General features: G+C 44.0%; 1 protein-coding gene across 4 annotated transcripts in view; it reads right to left on the bottom strand.

Annotated features, from left to right (window-relative positions):
- Window positions 1-22,027, bottom strand: part of FAXC (failed axon connections homolog, metaxin like GST domain containing) — a 74,190-nt gene that overhangs the window by 8,837 nt on the left and 43,326 nt on the right. For 3 of the 4 annotated variants that reach the window (XM_073220930.1, XM_073220929.1, XM_073220927.1), the window contains one exon: window positions 9,285-9,401. The exons of the other annotated variant lie outside the window; for it this stretch is intronic. In XM_073220930.1, the coding sequence (XP_073077031.1) occupies window positions 9,285-9,401 (117 nt within the window). The remainder of the gene's footprint in view (window positions 1-9,284; window positions 9,402-22,027) is intronic. 4 annotated transcript variants of the gene reach the window in all.

The following is a 22,027-nucleotide window of genomic DNA, read 5'->3' as shown; positions in this document are numbered from 1 at the left end:
GATGGGGCTCTACTTATTTTTCATGTGAATCAAAGGACCACTCTGGTTACGTCGCTAAAATTGTGCGGGCATTTGCTGGAGACACTGTCCAGTATTTGGCTTCCATTTCCTAACTCCAAATGGAAAATGGAGAGAGAAGGTGAAGCGTTGACTTTGATCCACCAGATGGCAACATTGCTTATAAATATTAATCTGTCACCATCTCTTACGGGTCTTTATCGCCTTAACAATACTCTTTGGACGTGTATTTTTTAAAGTCATACAAACATTCACTTATTATGTAGGCTGTCCATGTTTTATTGCAGAAAATTAGAAAATACAATAAGCAAAAAATAAAAGAATTACTGATAATCCCATTTACCATATTCTCACGTTCTTCCAGAAATTTCTGTTTATATATACATTTACATATATTTACATTTGCTATATAGCACTTACTATATATTCTGCTTCCAATACTATTTTTTCCACTTAACAACATAAAATGAAAGACTCCCAATTTCAACTATGACCACCTTGATAACTGCGTAGTATATATCCTTATGCAGATGTACCAGGTTTAATTCTGTTCTTACCAATCCCCTATCACAGCCATGTAGTTTGTTTCTATATTAATAGCTCTACTGATTATAGTCTGTAACTATTCCATTTTATTTTCTATTAGAGAAAATAGCATACTCCCATTTTGGAAAATTCAAAGTCATATAAATACATAAAGAAGAAACCAAAACCACCTACAATTTTACCAGTCCAAGGTAATCATAATTAACATTTTGGTATAATTTTTTTCAGTATTTTTTTCTCCTTATTTCTCATCATTACCTATGACTTCCTGTAACATTCTGGTAAACACTTTCCCATTAAATAAACACAACTCCTACAAAACATAAAATCACACCACACCCCCCACGTTTCGTGCCCTGTAAACCAGTGGGCATGAGTTGCCTCCAGGTCACCATTTTCAGTCTTCTCAGATCATAAAAGTTCACCTCACGTTATGGAAGAGTCCATTCTGATCGCCCCCTCCTCAGACATGGCACGCATACGTTCAGGAGCCATTGCTGAGAAGCCAACATCATAGTCCTTTTGAGAAGATGCGTGCCAAGCCTCTACTTATGTCATCCTTGGGAAAGCCGCCAGGAGACACCTCGCCAGATGCTGCCGGCCACAGGTCACCAAGCCATGGATGCAGATGTGGTGGAACCAACAGGGTGGGAGGAGGCGGGGCGTCAAGGATGCACTGTGGCCACTTCACAGCAGGGCCTGGGGACAGCCCTGGGTGCCTCAGTCACGTCCACGCCCTATGAGCCGCTCCCTAGGAACAGCCAGGGTCAGAACCTACTCACACACCCGCCGCTCCTACGTGATGTAGGACTCTATCCACTTCCTTGTAATTTTTTCTACAGCCTGTTTATTCACCTTTCTTCCAGGAAAGTCGCCCCCTTCATGACCGTGTGACATTAATACCGCCTCAGTGTGCAATAATAAAAATGAATAATAACAACAGCAAACACAGATATAGTCCTAACTGTGTGCCAGACACTGTTTTGAAGTGCTTTATGCATCTATTGGATTGATGTCAACTCCCATAGTCCCTACAACAAACCTAGGAAGCAGGAACACTATTAACCCCATTTATCATGGGAAAACTAAAGCAACAGAGAGGTTAATTACCCTGCCTGCGGTCACACAGCTAGAGAGTGGGAGAGCCACGATTGAAACTCAAGCAGTTGCCAGACCCTATGCCCTTCACCCTAACTACTGTGCTTGCCTACTGAGGAGGTGACAGCCTGGCCTGGGAATTCATAGCTGCACACTGCCTATCACAAAATATCTTTCTGTAATTCTTCTGGGGTCTCAAGAACTAGCAGGAGGTAAGTGCTGCCTCGCAAAGATAATGAGTTGTCATGAAGGAAGCCATCATTCTATCGTGCAGTCAAGACAGGGTTTGCTTTGATTAGCACGGCTGGGAGTTCACATACCCATCCTCATACCCTGCCCCTGATAAAGAGAGTGAAGCAAAGAATCAAAATTTATACCTGAGTTTTACCTTTCTCTGACCTCGCCGATCCCCTCCTGTTCCCAGACGCTCCATCAGCTGACACACTACATGCTACCAGCCCAAAGAACTGGAACAAGTTGGCAGTAGAAACAGGCTGTGCGTAACGTGTGTTTGTGTGCGTGTGGGTGATATGCCTGTGTTAACATTCATAAATGCTTATACTGAAGGTGCCAACTTTGGGAAACAATAGCAAAACTTCATTTTTTCTAAATGTACTCAAGAATTGGGTAACAATTTCACCTGTCAGACTGGTAAAAATTAAAGTTTGATAACGTCCAATGTGGAGGGTCAGGCATGGTACTTCCAGTGACTAGTGGAAGCATAAATTACCAAGACCTCTTTTGAAAAGTAATCTCATGTTAGCCATTAAAATTTTAAATGCATATATCTGTTGGCCCCCTACTTACAGTACTCTACGTTTACTACTCTATTCCACTAAAATAAGCACCTTGGTATGTAAAGATATATGTATCTGGATGTCAAATGCAGCATTATGTGTTAATAAAAAAAAAAAAGAAGATGGAAAAACAGTCTGAATTTCTATCAACAGGGACTGATGAGATAAGTTATGGTGTATCAGCTGTATGAAATATTGTGCGGCTGTTCAAAAGACATACTTTATTAAGTGATTTTATTAAGTTATAAAACAATGTGTATAATCCTATTGTTTAGTTTAAAAATAGTAAAAACAAACCAAAACAGTCATATACATGTGTGTAAATTTGTACATGACAAAGAAAGGCACAGAAGGATTTACTCCATATCCTTAATTCATTACTCCATGGGGGTGATATTAGACACGGATGAGGGGGAAGTCATAAATCTTTAAAAATGTACCTGTGTGGATGTGGTTGAGACTTAATAATAGGGGGGAATGTAGTAACCATAATGTTGCTCATGTGAAACCTGAGCATAAGATTGTATATCAATGATACCTTAATTCAAAAAAATGAAAAAAGTACCTGTATAATTCAACTTCTTGTGATAATCATGTATTACCTCTTTAACTTAAAAATCTAAGAAAATATATTAGTAAAATACTGAGTAATTAGTGATATTCTCAGACAACTTGAGAGGATATTTATCAGAAAGCTGAAGGGCCCTCTACTCAGAGAACACCCCCAGACAGAAAACAGAGCTTTTGTCTTGGAGTTTCTCAAACGCAAAAACCCCCACGGCACTTTGAAAAAAGAAGTTCATTTTCTTTTCCCATATCACTGCCATTTCTCTAATTCTCAAACACATTCTGGACAATTTGACACTGAAAACACTGTCAACCAGACCCAGAATCCGGAAGCCGGTTTCTCCCAGCTGCCAACGGTGTATGGTGGGAATGAGGGAGTGGGGGTGCTGCCAGCGTCCCCCAGCACAACCTGCCCGCAGCTCGGGCATTGCCAGGTATTCGGACCACATGGGGCTGGGACCCACACACCACATCCGGGCTACAGGAACTCACCCAGCACCATCTTGTCCCACTCTTGTGCCGGCCCTGGCCCCGTTCCTGGCCGTTTCCCTCAGGATTCTACCACAGGGGCAGGGAGGGATTGAGCATTTCCTCTTCAGCAAAGTTCTTAACAGACTGGAGAGCTGCTTCTTCCCCTCCTCTCCTCGACGCTGAAGGACACTCCTTCCTCGATTCCAGAATACCCAGACCCTCAAAGGGGATCTGGGCCAGCCCTTTCTTGAGACCCAAATGCTCCCCGCAGCAACCTCTCCCTGAACGCTCCTGGATACACACCAGTAAGAGTGTGGGGATGCAGACATACTTACATGTTTTCCAAAATATTCAGCACTTTTTCCACATTTTAATCTATCAAATAATTTTAAAAAATGCAAGTGCGATAAATAACTCTCAGTAATTAAAGAGCAGCTAGTAAGGTTTTTCTTAGAACACAAAATGCTCTGTTACAAATTCAGGAAAACAGTGTTAGGTTCTGTGGTTTTGAGAGGGCTCTAAAGGGGGTCAGATGGGCGGCAGCTCTCTTTCCCTTCTGTTGCGTCAATTCCACATTTCTAGGTTCTCCAAGTCTCCATGTCTGTTTCCAAGAGTGCTCAAATCCACATGCAATTCTTCAATAAGGATAATCTAATCAAAATATCAAATGTATTGCTGATAAGGATACAAAATCAATATACAGAAATCTGTTGCATTCCTATATACTAACAACAAACTAGCAGAAAGAGAAATCAAGAAAATAATTCCATTTACAACTGCATCAAAAATAATAAAATACCTAAGAATTCATCTAACCAAGGAGATGAAAGAAATTGAAGAAGATGAAAATAAATGGATATTTAGCCCATGCTCATGGATAGGAAGGATTAATATTGTCAAAATGGCCATCCTGCCCAAAGCAGTTTTCAGATTCAATGCAATTTCTATCAAAATACCAATTGCATTTTTGGATGAACTGAAGCAAATAATCCTAAAATTTATATGTAACCACAGAAGACCCCAAGTATCCAAAGCAATCCTGAGAAAGAAGAACATGGCTGGCCGTATCAAGCTCCCTGACTTCAAGCTTTACTACAAAGGTATAGTAATCAAAGAATATGGTACTGGCACAAGAACAGGCCCATAGATCAATGGAACAGAATAGAGAGTCCAGATATAAACCCACACATGTATGGCATCAGTTAATATATGGCAAAGGAGCCATGAATATACAATGGGGAAAAGATAGTCTCTTCAGTGAGTGGTTTTGGGAAAACTGGAAAACTACTTCAAGAGAATGAAACTGGATTACTCCCTAACCCCATACATAAAAGTAAACTTCAAATGGATTAAAGACCTAAATATAAAACATGAAACCATAAAACTCTTAGAAGAAAACATAGGCAAAAATCTCATGAATATAAGCATGAGTAATATTTCTCTGGACACATATCCCTGGGATAGGAAAACAAAGGCAAAAATAAAGAAATGGGACTACACAAACTAAAAGGCTTCTGTACAGCAACGGACACCATCAACAAAACAAAAAAGCAACCTACAGTATGGGAGAAGATATTCATAAATTATGTAGCCAATAAGGGGTTAACATCCAAAAATACATGAAGAACTCATATACCTCAACACCAAAAAGACAACCTAATAAAAACATGGGGCAAGGACCTGAACAGATAATTCTCCAAAGAAAAAATACAAAAGCCAACAGACAAATGAAAAGATGCTCCACATCGTAATCATCAGGGAAATGCAAATCAAAACCACAATGAGACATCACCTCACGCCAGTTAGAATGGCCACCATCCAAAAGACAAGAACTAACAAGTGTTGGTGGGGATGTGGAGAAAAGGGAACCCTCCCACACTGTTGGTGGGAATGTAAATTGGTGCAGCCACTGTGGAAAGCAGTATGGAGGTTGCTCAAAAAACTAAAAATGGAAATACCATTTGACCCAGTAATTCATTTCTAGTAATTTACCTGAAGAAAACAAAATTCCTAATTCAAAAAGACACAGGCACCCCTGTGTTTATTGCCACATTATTTACAATAGCCAAGATATGGAAGCAACCAAAGTGTTCATCAGCAGATGAATGGATAAAACAGATGTGGTACATATACACAATGGAATGTTATTCAGCCATAAAAAAGAAAGAAATCCTGCCATTTGCAACAACATGGATGGACCTAGAGAGTACTATGCCAAGTGAAATAAAAGCAGGTGGAGAAAGACAAACACCATATGATTTCATGTATTTGTGGAATCTAAAAACAAAGCAAAACAAAATGAACAAAACAGCAGTAGATTCACAGACACTGAGAAGTGACTGGTTTTACCATGGTTGGGGGGGGCAGGAGAGCGGGGGTTGGGGTGAGTGGGTAAAACAGACAAAGGGGATAAAGAGGCACAAAATTCCAATCCCAATATAAATTAGTCACATGAATGAAAGTACAGCATAGAGAATAGAGTCAGTGGCTCTATAACATCCTTCTATGTTGATTGATAGAAACTATAAAAGTTGGGGAGAGGATTTAATAATGTACACTATTGCTGGATCACTGTGTATACTTGAAACCAAAATAATATTATATATCAACTATACGTCAATTTTTAAAAATAAACAAAAGTGTTGCTGATAATAAAACTGAGATTCTCTTTCACTGTAAAAATGGCAAAGAAAAGATTCAAAAGAAATTATACTCAACCATAACTGAGGAACAAAATTCAAGGTGCTTTCTGAATTTTGCTCATTCCGAATCCAGCTCAGGAGAATATAAACTGCTTTGGTTTTTCTAGAAAGCAATTTGGCCATATAGACCAAGAGATTATACCCTTTGAGACAGTAGTTCCCCAACTAGAAATTTAGCTTAAGGAAATAAGCAGAGATAAGCAGGAATATATATATATATATTTATACAATATTCATTATAGAATATTAATACAAATTATTTGAAAGAACTCCCAAGTCCAACAAGCAGACTAGTCACATAAATTATCGGGCAGCCACAGGACAGGACATTCTGCAGCTACTAAATATATTGTTTTAAAAAATATTTAGTAACAAGGGAAATGGCAATAATACACAGTTAATTTTAAAAACTGCAGGTTATAGCTGTATCAACACCATGATCCCAGTTTGTGAAAATACACACATGCATGTACTTGATAAAAGATGAGGATACACACCACCATAGTACAGTAGTTCTCTGTGGGTGTACTTTTTTAGACTTTTCTATCTTTTTGGAATTTTCTCCAGAAAGGAAATAACACTTTATGTATCTTTACCTAGATATAGGTATATAGACAAATACACACACATATATATATTTTTTTTAAGTCTGTCTTCCTACTCATCTAAATTAAGGAAAACTTCTCACTGTTCTAGATGGTTCCAGAAGTAGCTTGGGTGGCTACATATTATAAATAATATCTAAAACCAAAAAGCTTGTATTTACACACACACACTCACGCCTGTGGCATGGCCAACAGGGCCCTGCTATTCCGAAGCTAATGCAGAAACCTGCCCAATCCAGGCCACTCAGCTCCTGGGTTTGAGCCAGTTCTAACTGATCCAGGCTCTTGGCTGTTTCTACTTCTCCTTCCTCCTGTGACTTCTTGCAGAAGTCTGCATGCATCACAGAAAGGCGGAAGAAACCGGTATCGAATTAGTAGTTTGCCCAAACACTAGCAGCTCCAATCTAAAGGTTTGGAAGGGCCACAGAACTAATGAATGAAAGGAGATGTAGAGACTCTCTCTAGATGCCGCGCCAGTCCCCTGGGAAAGCTGGAGGCTACTAGCTTGTTTAAAGAATCAAAGTGTAAGCGACCATGTGCCAGAAGTCCCCCACAGATGAGAGCGCTAGACTCCCCCACGTGCGTGTGTCTCAGCGTGGGACTCAAAACTAATCCTCCAGAAAGGGTGATCACCCTTTCAAAAGGCACGAAGCCCTTCCAGGAAGTAAAAGAGGAAGAGGCCAGTAAATCAACAAAAATGCTTCATTTCTGCAAGAAGGGATTTGGTAGAATCTGAGAGTTCTACTGATAATAGGTTGTCAAAATGCTTCTGACTAAAATAACAGATGGCCTCAGCAGTGTGTGTGTGTGTGTGTGTGTGTGTGTGTGTGTGTGAATGAGTGTGTGCATGTGCGTGTACACCAGCAGGTAGAAGTATATGTATACAAGTGAGTGTGTAGGGGGGTATGCACAGAAGTGTGTGAGTAGGTGTGGGCTTGTGTGTACTCATAGGTGTGTAAAGGTGGTTTGGTAGGGAAATGGAGGGAGGGAGTGAGGAGTAACAGAAAAGAGATAGTAAATATAAAACATACCCTTCAATGAACTAAAAGGAATCAGTATCTTTTAGACAACCATGGAAAATCTGATTAAAATAAAGGGAAACAATTTTAAATGCTATGAACATCACCAATACAATAACACATTCAATTTAGGTAAGTTCCAACACATGGCATAAGCCAAAAAACATCTCCATTCTGATCACTTACTAAATTAAATATCAGCACATACTGTCCCCAGGGCCACTCAGCTGAAGTTCCAGAAAACCTTCCATCACTACCAGATCCACTCCTGCTGAGTCTGATAATGTACCTGGGGTCCCACTACCACCAACAGGAGATCTGGAGAATTACACCGGCTGCCTTTTGCCTGGTCTGACCTTCTGGACATGCATATGAGTACACACACGCACACACACACGCACACACACACAGCCATGGCCTTTACCAGCCAACCTCCCACTCATCCACCCTTGACCACCACACATGACTGCTCACCTCCCTCAGTTTCTTGCATCATTCTTCCCGGCTTGGCCATCCATCCATCCATCCATCCATCCATCCATCCATCCATCCATCCATCCATCCATCCATCCATTCATCCAATATTAATTAAGAGCATTGTATATGTTATTCACTGGTGATCTGATCGACACCCCAGCCTGCTCAGCTGGTGCAGAAACACCTTGACTAACTCTTGTCAGTCCCCTTCCCCAAACCTAAATATTGAACCTTGTTCCCCACATCCCCAGCCCACAGGCACTTACTCAGGTACTGCCTCCAACTGGAATGACTCAAAACAATTACAATTCTGACAGGCCTTACAGCAAATATCACACAACAAAGCTCCAAGACTGTATTCCTTTGGTCAAAATGTACAAACAATAATATTAATACTTTGCATAGCCGTGGGCATTTGTGGACAATTTCCTCCTTTTCCCACAATCTTGGACTTCCCAGCCCTTCTCCTCTCAGTGTATGATCTATAGCCACCCAACTAGAATAGGAAAAAGAAGTACTTTGAACCCAGAAGGCACAGAACCATTTATGTCCCATACTTACCTATGGAATATCTAAGACCAGTTCAGGCTCAAACAAGGCATCTGAGATGAGCAGCGAGCCCCTCAGCCCCACCCAAGCCTGGCCGCTGCAGGGCCACTGGCCAAAGAAAATCAAGGAAGAGAAACAAAACACGGGCACTAGCTGGAGCAGAAGCCCTGTTTCAGCAACAAGTATTAAGTCCACTGTGTAAGGAGCTGGAAGAAAGGCCCTGGTGTAGAGCACATCAGGGTTTGTGTCAGCTTTGCTAAGGACATAATCTGGACCAGAGGGCAGGTGACACCCAGTCTCTCCTCCAGCCCTTCTGGCTCTGGCCGCAGGAACCCAGCCAAGCTTATAGGCATTGGGCTAGAATTCTCCACTGTGCTGCCCGTACCTCCACCCCCCCAGCAACTCCCAAAACCTCAAGAGGTACGTAGGGCTTGCCTTTGATCAGCCGCTCAGGTCTCGTCCCGGGTAAGGTCCACATGGCCTGTGCCAAGTGTCCAAAGACGGTGGCATCAAGAGTGGACAGCTTGGGTCCCATGATGTACTTCTTGTCACCTGCAGCAGACAGAGCAAAAAGGTCACTGGGCTGGCCCGGGCTGCGCCCCAAGGGCTCTCAGCACACTCGCGTTATATGCTCATCTGACTGTGCATCACAAGTATTGCAGTCAAAATGCACACACCCTCTTTTTCTTGAAAAAATAGAAACAAAACAAACTTCTGTGACATATCAACCTATACAACAGCAAGGCAGGGAAGCAACTGGGAACTTATCAAGATAAGCAGATGAGGGAAGAGGGTCCTGGAAAAAAGGAAGAACTGATCCCCCACAGACCTCTCTGGAGGCACCTCCATGTCCCAAACTCAAGTAGTTACGGTTGAGATGCCTGAGAACAGATGAAGTCAGCTTAGACCATCTCTAAAGCCAGTCTGACCGAGCACATGCACACTCAGCACTTACTTTATCAAATTAATACATTTCTCAGGAAAAAACAGAGACCTCAGGTCCTTAAGAAGTTTGGAGACAAGGTTTTCTGTGCTGTCAGCATAGTCTGGCAAGGTTCTGACCACCCAGTACCAGCTCCACGGGAAACAAGCATAAAGAGAAGCCAGAGAGTGACAGGCCCAGCCCTGGGGTCAGGCTTCCAGCCCAGGATGCTTCCCATTGCTGCTCCATCCCCCGACCTACCTCAGGCCTTGTCGCCTGGACCACCGCATCTGACCTAAAACCTCCCCAGGTTGCTTCCCGGGGTACTGTCAGGCACGGTCACACACACAGGCAGGGTGGGGGGTACTGGATATACCTAGTTCATATCCTGACACCACTGCCTGGTCACCACTTAAGCCCTCAAAGCCTCCACTTACCCAGCTGGAAAATGGGGACGATATGAACAGTGCCCATTTCTTAGAGCTATTGTAAAGACAAATGACATAACGCACGTGACGCACTTAGCCCTCTATCTGCGTCACTCAGCGAACGCTGAGTCATTAATAACCAACATGAGCTCTCCTGACAGCCCCCCTTGTCTCTGCAGTCCACTCCATATCCCACCTGAGCTTCCATCTCTAAGATACTTTTCTCATCACGTCCCACCCTTCCACAAATCCTCCAGTGGTTTACGAAATAAAGTCCAAACTCAACTCGGAATTCAAGGCTCATTATACTCTGCCTCCTCCCCACGTTCCAGCTTTACCCCTCATTCCTCCCTTACTCTAGCAAACCTGGGGAACACCCCCCATTCCCCCACACCCTCTCTGCTTCCCACTGGTACACATTGCTCGTACTGTGCCCACTTCTTTCCCTGCCCTGCAAAACCTGTACGTCCTCCCACTTCACTCCATCTGATAAATTCCATCTGTCCTTCGAGGGCCGGCACAAGCTTCATTTTAAAGCTTGCTGTGTGTACAGTATCCGACGGCAGGGGCAGTTTTCAGCTCAGACAGCCCTGTGTTCAAATCTCACTCTTACACAAACAACCTTACAGGACTTCAAGGCTTTTAAATTTCTTGGAGCACAAAATTGGAGAATCACTAGTTGTTGAGAAGAATAACTGACGCGACATGCGGAGGACACACGGCCAGGGGGTCTTGCCTCTTCTTGCCCCGCCTCTGCGGTGATGCTTTTTCCATATTGCTCTGTACATTGGTTGTTTTTCACTTGTACATTTCAGCTTTGCAACTAAAGGTAAGCCGTTTGAAAGGAAGGGTCATTTTTTATTTTTAATAAAAACTCTAATACAGTGTTTACTTCATGCCGGGCTCAGTCCTAAATGCTGGGCTCTGCAAATACCGCCATTTCTCTCTTCTTGAGCAGCAAGCTGAGAAAACTGGGTAAGTAACGACAAGGCCCAGGCAAGCTGTGGGTGGGATGGAGGAACGGCTGCCCTGGGAATGGGAGTTAACAGACCAACGCACAAATGACGCTGGAGGTGACGGAGATGTTAGGTGTTTGCCAATGCTAATCATACTGCAATATATAAATGGCTCAAATCAACATGCTGAACACCTTAAACTTATGAAATGTTATATGATTATATCTCGATTAAAAAATAAATTTAAAAAAATGACAACAAAAACACAACAAGTGGGGCTGGAGGTGATTCTTAAGAATCCTTTCTCCTCTATATCCCACAGACAACAAGAAAGCGCCTAGGCCGGGGGAAAGGGCTGACGCTCACCACGCTGTCCTCTCGAGGAGGCCAGCAGGCTGCCTGCTACAGCTTTCAGGTGGTTCCCAGGGTCAACCAACTCTATCCATCCTTTGAGTCTTACCCTGGGATCTAAGCCCACCACTCAAGCGCTGGGAATACAAGGGGCCAATACTGCTTGGGGAAAATAATGAAGGAAAACTGGGGTGTATCATTTGTTCCCAAGAGTGTCAGTTACGTCTTGCTGGCATTGGTGCTTTAGGTAGGTGGACGGACCCCGGCCCAGAGTCCTCAGGCCACTGGGCAAGGGCAGGGGGAACGACGGCCAGGGTTCCCTATGGGGCTGGGGGCGGGGGGCCAGGGCTCAGCCCACTCAAGGCCTGAACAGGGGCAGGACCACAAAGTGGGGGCCACCACAGGGATGTGGGGGCTTAGAAGAGCTACACACCATTTCAGAGAGAAGACGAGAAGATAGAAAAGGACTATAATGGCTTCCTGAGGAAAAGGAAAAGAAAGAACATGTTGATCTCCTTAAACTGCTACAAAGAAAGAGTCTGAGGGAAATGCCAGAATCAAGTCCATGCAGTGCTGAGTCTGTTGTATAATCCACAGACTTGGGGAGCAGGAGGAAAAACTGGGGGAAAGCTAAATATAAGGCACATAGGACTTTCATAAAAAGAAAAAAATACTGAAAAATATAACCATTTCAATCTATACATCAACTAGTGCAAAGAGTATTCAGTCCACATTTGCCATGTGGCTCCAAATGCCAAAACTGGAAGGACACTGAGTTAGTGACAGAGGTAGACTAAGAATGCTGGCACCCGGTCCCCTGACTCCCCACCTGACGCTCTTCACTCTGCACAACATCCCACATGGGCGTCACCTCAGAGATAAAGGGACAGCAGGAGGGTTGAGCTCTGAATGTTTATGAAAAGTTGCTTTAATCCCTGATTCAAAAAAGACAGATGCACCCCTATGTTTATCGCAGCACTATTTACAATAGGCAAGATATGGAAGCAACCTAAGTGTCCATCAGTAGATGAATGGATGAAGAAGGTGTGGTACATATACATGATGGAATATTATTCAGCCAAAAAAAGAAAAGAAGTCCTCCCATTTGCAACACCATGGATGGAGCTAGAGGGTATTACGCTCAGTGAAATAAGCCAGGTGGAGAAAGACAAGTACCAGATGGTTTCACTCATCTGTGGAGCATAAGAACAAAGAAAAAACTGAAGGAGCAAAACAGCAGCAGCCTCACAGACTCCAAGAAGGAACCAGTGGTTACCAAAGGGGAGGGGTTGAGGAAGGTGGGTGGGGAGGGAGGGAGAAGGGGATTAAAGGGGCACTATAATTAACACACACAATATAGGTTAGTCACAGGGAAGGCAGTACAGAACGGAGGAGACAACTAATGACTCTATCTGACTGCGCTGATAGACAGTGACTGCAATGGGGCAGGGTGGGGGGCTAGTGAGGACTTGATAATACAGGTGAATATTGAAGCTACAATGTTGTTCATCTGAAACCCTCTTTAATTTAAAAAAAAAGCTGCTTTAGTCAGGAGGGAATACAGAACATAGAAAGGAAAAAGGAAAAGAAACCCATGGGTTTTTTAAAGGTGCCTGCAAAAAAGAACTGGTAGAATTTAGCATTTATGGAAAATGCTGGATGGTAGTTACAAAATTATATATGCATAGACAGGTGACAGTTACAAATTTAAAGAATATAAAAATATCCTCTAGTAAAAATCCTCGAACTACCCAATAAAGTTTAAAAAACTTTATTGTAAAATAGTTTTTTACCTATAGAAAAGTAACAAAAATAGAGTTCCTCTATATACCCTTCAACCAGCTCCTAATTTAATATCTTATATAACCACATTACATTTACCAAAGCCAATAAATTAACATTAATACAATACTATTAACTGCCCCAAAGACATTATTCAAACTTTACTAATTTTTCAACTAACGTCCTTTTCTGTTCCAGGATCCTGTCCAGGAAACCCCACTGCATTTACCTGTCATGTCACCTCATTCTCCTCCAGTCTGTGAAGATTCCTCAGTCTTTCTTTGTCTTTCATAAACTTGACACTGTTAAAGAATACTGGCCAGCTATTCTGTAAAATGTTCACCAATTTGGGTTTGTCTAAGGTTTTTATAATTAGATTACGGCATGCATTTTTTGGCCAGAATACCCCAGAAGTAATAAAGTGTCCTTCTGTGATGGTTCATGTTACATGTCAACTTGACTAGGACATGGAGTGCTAAATTATTTGGTCCAACATTATTCTGGGTGTTCCGGTGACGGTGCTATTAGATGAGATTTACATTGAAGGGGTGGACTGGATAAGGGAAGTCACACGCTCTAGTGTAGGTAGGCTTCATCCAATTAATTGAAGGCCTTAATAGAAAACAAGGCTGGCTCTCCCCCAAGTAGGAGAGGATTTCTACTGCCTTGCTGCCTTTGACCTGGGGCAGGGGCTTTTTCCTGCCTTCAGACTAAAGCTGAGACATGGGCTCTCCCTGGGTGTCAGGCCTGCAGGCCTTTGGGCTGGAGCCACACCATCGGCTTTCCTGGGTCCCCAGTTGGCCAGCTCACCCTGAAGATCTTGGGACTTGTCAGCCTCCATAAGGGCCTGAGCCAATCCCTTACACTAAATCTTCATACTAAACAGACATATATTTCCTTTTCCATACACCCTACTGGTCTGTTTCTCTGGAGAACCTAATACATCTCAAGGTGTCACATTAAAGGGTCTATAACGTCCATGTCTTAACATTGGTCATGTTGACCTTGACCATCAAAGCAAAGGTAGTGTTAGTGAGGTTTCTTCACTGTAATGATACTATTTTTCCTTTTGCAATTTATAACCTTGGGAGAGATATTTTAAGACTGTATGAATATCCTATTTCTCTGAAAACTTGGGGCCGCTGATTTTAGCATCTGAAACAATCATTACTGTGCCGTTTGCCTAATAAGGATGTTCTACTTCTCCCATTCCTTCTACGTTTATTGATTAGAATTCTACCATTTGCTTCATCCCCATGTACTGAGTCAATTATTTATTTATGTAAGTATGCACTCAAGTATGCATTCCTTATTTTGTTTCATGGCTTACAATCCAGTACTCCCATTTTTTATCTTGTTGCTCAAACTGTCCCAGCTTTGGCCTTCTGGACATTGGCAAGAAGTAGTTTTAAGAGGGAAACTGAATTTAGATTTGACTCTGCTTAGAGACGAAGAGGCCAAGCTAGAGTTTCAAGTCTGCAGCATTCCCAGAATTCACCAAATGGTCCCAGATCTCCTGACCAGAGGGTTTTAGCAAAAACGAAACGCTGAGGGACTTTTGAAGGGCACTGAAGGACCAAACTTTGGTGAAAAGGCAACCCAAGCTTCATTTTCAGTTGGGGAACTACCCCCCAGGCTTTTGTAGGAATGGACAGAAGCAGCTTAGGGGTATTGGGGCACCTATAACTCCCTAGCAGCCTCCAGGTTGGGAGTGTGGACTGGAACCCTTGGTGAGGTCAAAGAAAGGCTGAAAATATCAAAAAACCTGGAAGGTGAGGGATCCAGGCCACATGAGAAGCCTTGAGGGATGCTCTGCCAAACACCAGCCTTCAAGCACCTGGAAATAAGAAACACTGAACACTAGGAAATAAAGAGTAATTTTGTGTTTCACCTACACTAAGTTCCATAAACTTGAGCACCAATAGGATTTATATGCAGATCATTCCAATGAAGGAAATGTGGACACCATTCATATTTCTAATAGCCCCTTTCTCCCCTTTAATACACTGAGCATGGGGGGGAAAGGGGATGCTACCTTATATGTGAGGTTATAAAAGGGACTTATAGGTAAATGTCAGAATTAAAATCACCGCCTTTGACAATTTTCTGACATTTACTACTTGCACCAATCGGCTCACAGTCTGGGAAAAGATAAAGATGGGGGGACACACCAGAAGAGCCCCTCAATTTAATCCCTCCTCAGATGTCATCCTGGTTTGCAACTACACACTCCTGCAATTGCCTTTCACATTCTTGGAAAGAACACACAAGAAAGAATATTTTTCATCTTGCATGAACTATCTGAACCCTTTCCCCATGGACCACCAATACAGTCACCTGCCCCTTCCTCCCAATCATCTCTATCCGAGGCAGTACATCCCCCCCACAAGGAACACGCTGCGCTCACCTTTCCCTACTTCAGTTCTCCTAGTAATGTCTGAGCACCTTTGACCTCCATAAACTCAAAGCTTCCATGGGCATATACTGTAATTTAAAAAAAAAAAAACTTGGATGGAAGGTTCGCGCCTGCTGCGAAAAACTTCGTATAATCTAATGCATACACGGAAAAACATTCCTCAGGAGGAGGTAAATGCCTGCTCAGTCTCACTTATTTTTATAATTTGGTATCATTAAACAGCTGCTCCTGGAAGTCTTAAAGAACCTCAGCTAACAACCCTAAGGATGACTCAGCGCTGACTCGCTGATGATGCGCCCGCTGGTTTCTCTCTCTCCTTGAAGTTGCTACAGTATTGCTGCTTCTGAGTCTGACTGCACATGGGACTGAAGTGCTGAGATTTGAGGGGCATAAATGACAGGGGCCTCGCCAGGGTCACTTTCCCAAGTCAAGAATACAAAGCACTTACTCAACTCACACGACCTCCCGGGAGTGGTTTTGCCCTTCCTTCCATTTCTGTCTTGGCCTCCCTGTCTCTGGCCAATCCCAAGAACCAGCCATTCCATCTCTTTTTATTCAATGAAGACCATCTGGTAGCCCCCAAATTCTGGTTTGGTTAATGAAACAACATATCAGAAAGAACTCATGTTGAAATTTAAATTCAAACCCTTGTATAACAGACTTACCCTTCCTTTAAGAAAGCCGACTAGTAACAGATTCTAATGGGAGGTTCTGTATTTGGCCATCAGGGCTGTGCAGGCAGATCCCATATTCCTAAAAGATTTTCTTCACTTTATGGACCCCAAGTTTCACCTTGACTGGAATCCAGGATCCTCAACCACTTTTCAGCATGTGGGCAAGCACAAAACCTGGTCATCGTTAATCACCAGAACTATTTAGGGACTGCCCGCAGTGGGGGGCCTTACTCAGCTTGACTCAGCAGGCACAGGTTCCTGGGATGAAATCAAATTGCTATTGATGTCATCTTAAACTAAGAACCCCATAGCTTCTCAGACGATAGGCCCGTGAGTAAGCTGGACAGCGCATCAAAATTCTGTGTGAGGCTTCTTTGCAAGTGCAGGACTGAGTCTTTACACGACGCTGTGGGAGGTATATTACTACTCCCACACTGAGTGCACTTGTCCATACATCCTGACCAGTAAATGGTTCAAAATGTCCCACACAACTCTCCCCACAGGCAGAGTCCTTTCTGAAAGAGCACTGAATCCAGAGACAGAAACCTCCTGTCAGTCAAATTGGAATCAAACCAGGTTTCTTTACAGACAAGATGGGAATACGCCTGCTGGAATCAGAAAGGGTAAAAATATGTCCCTGGAGAAACTGAATGGTAAGATTATACTTTGCAAAAATATAAAACCTTTTATCTAAATCACCTGAGGCAACTGAGATCCACGCCTGCCGCCCACCCCAGCAGGGTGAGTATTCTCTCCCCCGCTGACAGCCTGGCTTTCCTCCTCACAGATCACAGCAGCTGGTCCCCTCCTTGAAACAAGAGAATCAGAGCTACATAGGTGTATTCGTTATTGCTAGCCGAATGACAAACTACCCCAAAACCCAACAGCTTAAAACAACAAACACCCATCATCTCACAGTTTCTATGGGTCAAGACTTCCAGCAGCCTTACCTGGGCGCCTCTGGCTCAGGGCCCCTCACAGGCTACAACCAGATGCTGGCTAGGATCACAGTTATCTAAAGGCTTGACTGGGGGAGGCTCTGTTTCCAAAGCCACTCACATGGATGTTCACAGGCCTCAGATGCTCACTGGCTCTTGGCTAGAGATACTAGGCCCTTGCCACATGGACCTCCCCAGAGAGCAGCTCACAACAGCGCTGGCTTCCCTCGAAGCGAGGGCAGGAGACGGAGTTTGCCCCAGGAGGAAGAGACAGGACTCTTGTGACCTGATCGTGGAACGGAGGTCCCGCTGCTTCTGCCATGTTCTATTTGTTAGAAGCAAACCGATAAACCCAGTGACCCAAGGGGAGGGGATCACACGAGAGGATGAACACCAGATGGCAGGGGCCGAGCGGGGTCCTCCCGGAGGCGGCCTGCCACAGGAGGAAAACGTTGAGCTACATTCGAAAGTGTTTGGAGGTCGAATGCCATGATATACCTGCCTTACTTTAAAATACTGCCACACCGAAAAGATTTTTTAAATTCTTGAAGCAGTCTCAGCAGAATGGTTCCATCTGATTTTATCTAGATTGCGAAATAAGTGAAGAAAGAAATCACAATAAATGATGAGCAATACTTCTGAGCACTGAGACTATATACCCCAGTACCCAGCCCAGTGCCTGGCACACAGCAGGTACTCATGTGATTCTCACCAAAACCATGAAAGAATAGGTATTATTACATTTGAAACCAACATAAGATTGTACATCAACAATACTTCAATGAAAAGCAATGGGTATTATTATATTATCATGACACATACATACACAGATATGCATATATGTACATATTATATAAACACATTCTATATAGTGGGTATTTTATATTACATACTTACATATCATATATAATATACATTATATTATACAATCAATGTATAATATACACTGTGTATATTATTACGAAGGTAGGTATTACCACATGAGTTTAAGTATTATGTATCATATTATTATTTGCTCAAGCATACTGGAATGCTCCATAAATGTCAACTCTCATCAATATTCTTTTGATTATACGCAAGACCCCGCTCTGGGAGGCAGGGGGGAACAGAACAGACAAGGCCACCAGTCTCACAGGGTTTGTATCACATGGAAAGTGATCAATCAATCAGAAAGCATTAGCTAGTGACAAGCGCTAGGCAGAGAATGAGAGTAAGGCAGTGTGACAGAGGGCGACTACCAGCTACAGTGGCTGCCTTAGTCAGGGAGGCCCCCGCCCTGGAGGTGATATTTACACAGAGAGATGAATGTCAGGAGGGAATCTGGCACTACAAAGATCTTGAGGAAGAGAATTTTAGGTAAGACAAATGCCCTAAGGTGGGAATAAGCTTGGACGGTTTGTGAAACAGAGAGAGGACCGGTGTGGCTGGCATACAGTGGCAAAGGGGAGAGGAGGGTAAGAGGGTTGGTGACGGTGGGATTGGAAAGAAGGCAGGTCCAGGCAGTACAGGTTTGAAAGCCAGGTGAAAACCAATGGAGAGGGAGCAATACGGAGAGACGTTCTGGCACCCAGCTTGGGTGACTGACTGGATGATGACATCATTCACAGAGAGAGGTCACAGACGGGATGCTGGTTTGGTAGGGGGCTGAGAGGTTCTGCGTGGGGATGTGCTGAACTCGAGGAGGCTGTGAGCTGGATTCACATCTAAGTGAAGATACAGAAAACAGCGAGATTCAGACCAACAAAAGGTGGTGGATGGACTCCTAGGAACCATCAGTGTTTCAGGAAACCGTAAAGACGAAGCAGGGAGAGCCAGAAAGAGAAGGGCTAAGGGGTGTCAGCACAGACCTCTGGCCCCCTGCACTGCTTATGCTCGAACCCAAGCCCCACCACCTGCTAGCGGGGCGGCCCAGGGCAAGGAACCTCTTTGTGCCGAAATTGCCCATGAAAAGGATTACCGTGAGCACTTGGAGTTGACCCATGAACAGAAAGGGCCTGCAAGAGTTAAGAGGGTACCCCCAAACAGCGGGGTTTTACCCAAAACAGCAAGAGACTGAGGCCCCTCAGGGGGGGCCTGGGAATGTACGGAGCTGAAAAAATGGAGGGTGTAGCTTCCTGGGGAAGAGAAGGGCTGCATCCTTTGTACTTCAACCCACCCAAGAAACCTCTGATCCGTTAGCCCTGCCGCAGAAGTGAGGGGTGCCTCAAAGCCTCTCAGGGTCCACCTTCCAAAAGGTCAAAATAAACAAGTGAAATAAGGTAAACAAAAGGCTGAGATTTAAAACTAAAATAAAAATAACGCTTTTAAGTAGATCTGGCCGGAAGACCAGGGTGTCATTTACCCTTTCAAGAGCAACTTGGGGGCAAGGTGGGGGTGGGGGCCAGGAGTCCGGCTGCAGGGGCTCGCGGGGCAGCCAGCGGCCAAGCGGGGCATGACTGCTGGGACATTTTAAAGAAGCTTGTGGGCAAGAGGTAAGACAGAACTGGAATGGCATTTTTGAAGATGGGAGAGACTTATATGCTAAGTAGGAGGAGCCTGTAAAGAAATAAGGGTTGAAGACAGGAGAGAATCTGAACGCCAAGCCCTGAGGAGGGAAGGGCGGAGGAGTGGGGCTCAGCAGAGGGCGGAGAGGGCTGACCAGGCTCACAGAGCTGAGCTCTGCTGGGTGAGAAGAGCAACGGGCACGGGGGTCCGGAGGGGAAGACGCTTCCATGATGGACCCCGGGCTAGGCTCAGTGAGAGGGAGGTAAACAGGAAAGGGGCTCACAAGATGACGGGGTGCGGGGAGGTGAAGGAGAAAACGGCTGAGGTCCGGAGGTGGTCAGCCGTCCCATGTGGGGGCGAGGTGGGCTGAGCACGGGTTGCGCTGCCAGCTGTGAGGGCCTGGGCAGAGGTCGGCCGGCTGCGTGTCCTGTCTGCCACCTTGGGAATTTTTCTTCTATTTACTCTATTCATTCAGGAGTTGGAACCCTGAAAATTTAATGTCAAAGTCACGTTTCGCAAAGGAAGAAACAGCTGGAATGCCCCAAGATAGAGACTGGATCACTTCTGTCAGAATTATACCAACGAATTTGTGTTAAATAAGCCTCAAAGAGTTCTAAGAATCAATACTGATTAGCATGTAATTTTATTCTGCAAAAGTAATTTTTTTGTTTTCATGAATAATCAACATATTTTTACCAACTGAGAGAACTTCAGTGAAAATAGGAAAGAAACCAACTGAGAGAACTACAATGAAAATAGGAAAGAAACAAGCCACATCATCTCTGAGCGGAAACTGCCTAGTTCCCATAAGGACGCAAATACGTTAATGTGAGCAATCCCTGGCTGCTTAGGGACACGACATCTGGGTCCCCAGGCCATCCTTCCTCCCTCTTCCCACTGGAAGTCCGGAATGGAGAGGATGCATGCAAAGAAGGGTCAATGCTTTCTGAGTATAAGACCCATCGGTCCTCTCCATTAGTGAGCTGGGAGCCATCGAGAGTTACTGAATAATATGCAAAGACCTTTCATTTCACAGTTAACCAGTTCCACTTCAATCGCTGAGCACAGGACGCCAGTATGGACTTGTGAGAAGCTAAGGGTCTCACTGGCACCCAGTCAATACAGGTAAAAATAGAGTTTATGGGTCCTAAGTTGAATTATTACCATCCCTGCATGTGATTTTAACAAACCATCATTAAAACACGAATAGATTGTACCAGAGCAAAAGAAAAGTACTGTCATTAGGTGAGAGGCCTGACACCCATTCCCTAGTGTCTCTGACCCTCACTTGGTTTTCTCATCTGTAAAATAACTAGCTCTCAAGGGTACTGAAAGATGCAACATCTTTAAGATGGTGTTAAAGAGTCTAAAATGTGTCTTCACAAAATGCCTGCAGTTTACATAGTAGGTTCCTGACGTGGACAGAAGGGTTACACTAAGTACCGCGTAAGACAGACCCAGCCAGGGTCACCCTCGCCACAAAACTGAAGTAGGGCTGGTTTGTTCTGAATTTTACCACCTCCCTTATAAAAAACAACTTTCTCCCCTTCTGTACCTGCCCAAATCCTGCAGCCCTCCATGCCTCTTTACCCGCCCCATCCTGCCCCCGGTGTCCAGGCCAGCCAGCCCTCGTGTCCTCCCCAGCCTGCCCTTAGTTAGTTTGCAGACATACTCCCATAGCCTGCTGGGTTTAAAAAAATACCTCTTCCCAAGCCCCTGTGGTGATCCTAATGACTAATCAGGGCTGAGAACCACTGTGCTAGACAGGCCCAGGTAACTTGGAAAAGGCTTAGAACCTGCATTAGGAAACACCGCTCTAGGTTCCAGAACATTCATTTTAGTGTCCTTTATTTTCATCTTTCATCTGGGGATTTCATCTCTTATTTAGATCGACAGGCATAATTACTTCTATGTCTTTATTCTCCTCCTCTGCGCTCAGTTCAGTTACTCAGCATATGCAAAATGTGCTAATATGTGCATAGATATAACCAGAGTTTCTCATCCTTTCCTACTGCCTCGTCCTGAAGTCCTTCCCCTGTCACTTTCACTGGGAGGCACGGCAGGTGGCTGCTGTGTCCCAGGTGGCTTTCAGCCTAGGACTGAGCACCTCATGTGAATGCAGTGCTGTTTGTATGATATAATTGAACAGGGTAGGAAAAGCAGCTCTTCAAATAGCCTATTCCCAAGCTTGCTTAAAAACAATTTTGCTACTGTTCAAATGCCTTTG

Source organism: Manis javanica, chromosome 13 (assembly GCF_040802235.1).
Source record: "Manis javanica isolate MJ-LG chromosome 13, MJ_LKY, whole genome shotgun sequence".
In the NCBI taxonomy this organism is placed as follows: domain Eukaryota; kingdom Metazoa; phylum Chordata; class Mammalia; order Pholidota; family Manidae; genus Manis; species Manis javanica.
The sequence above is the reverse complement of the archived record's forward strand: the minus strand, read 5'-3'. Positions and strand labels throughout refer to the sequence as shown.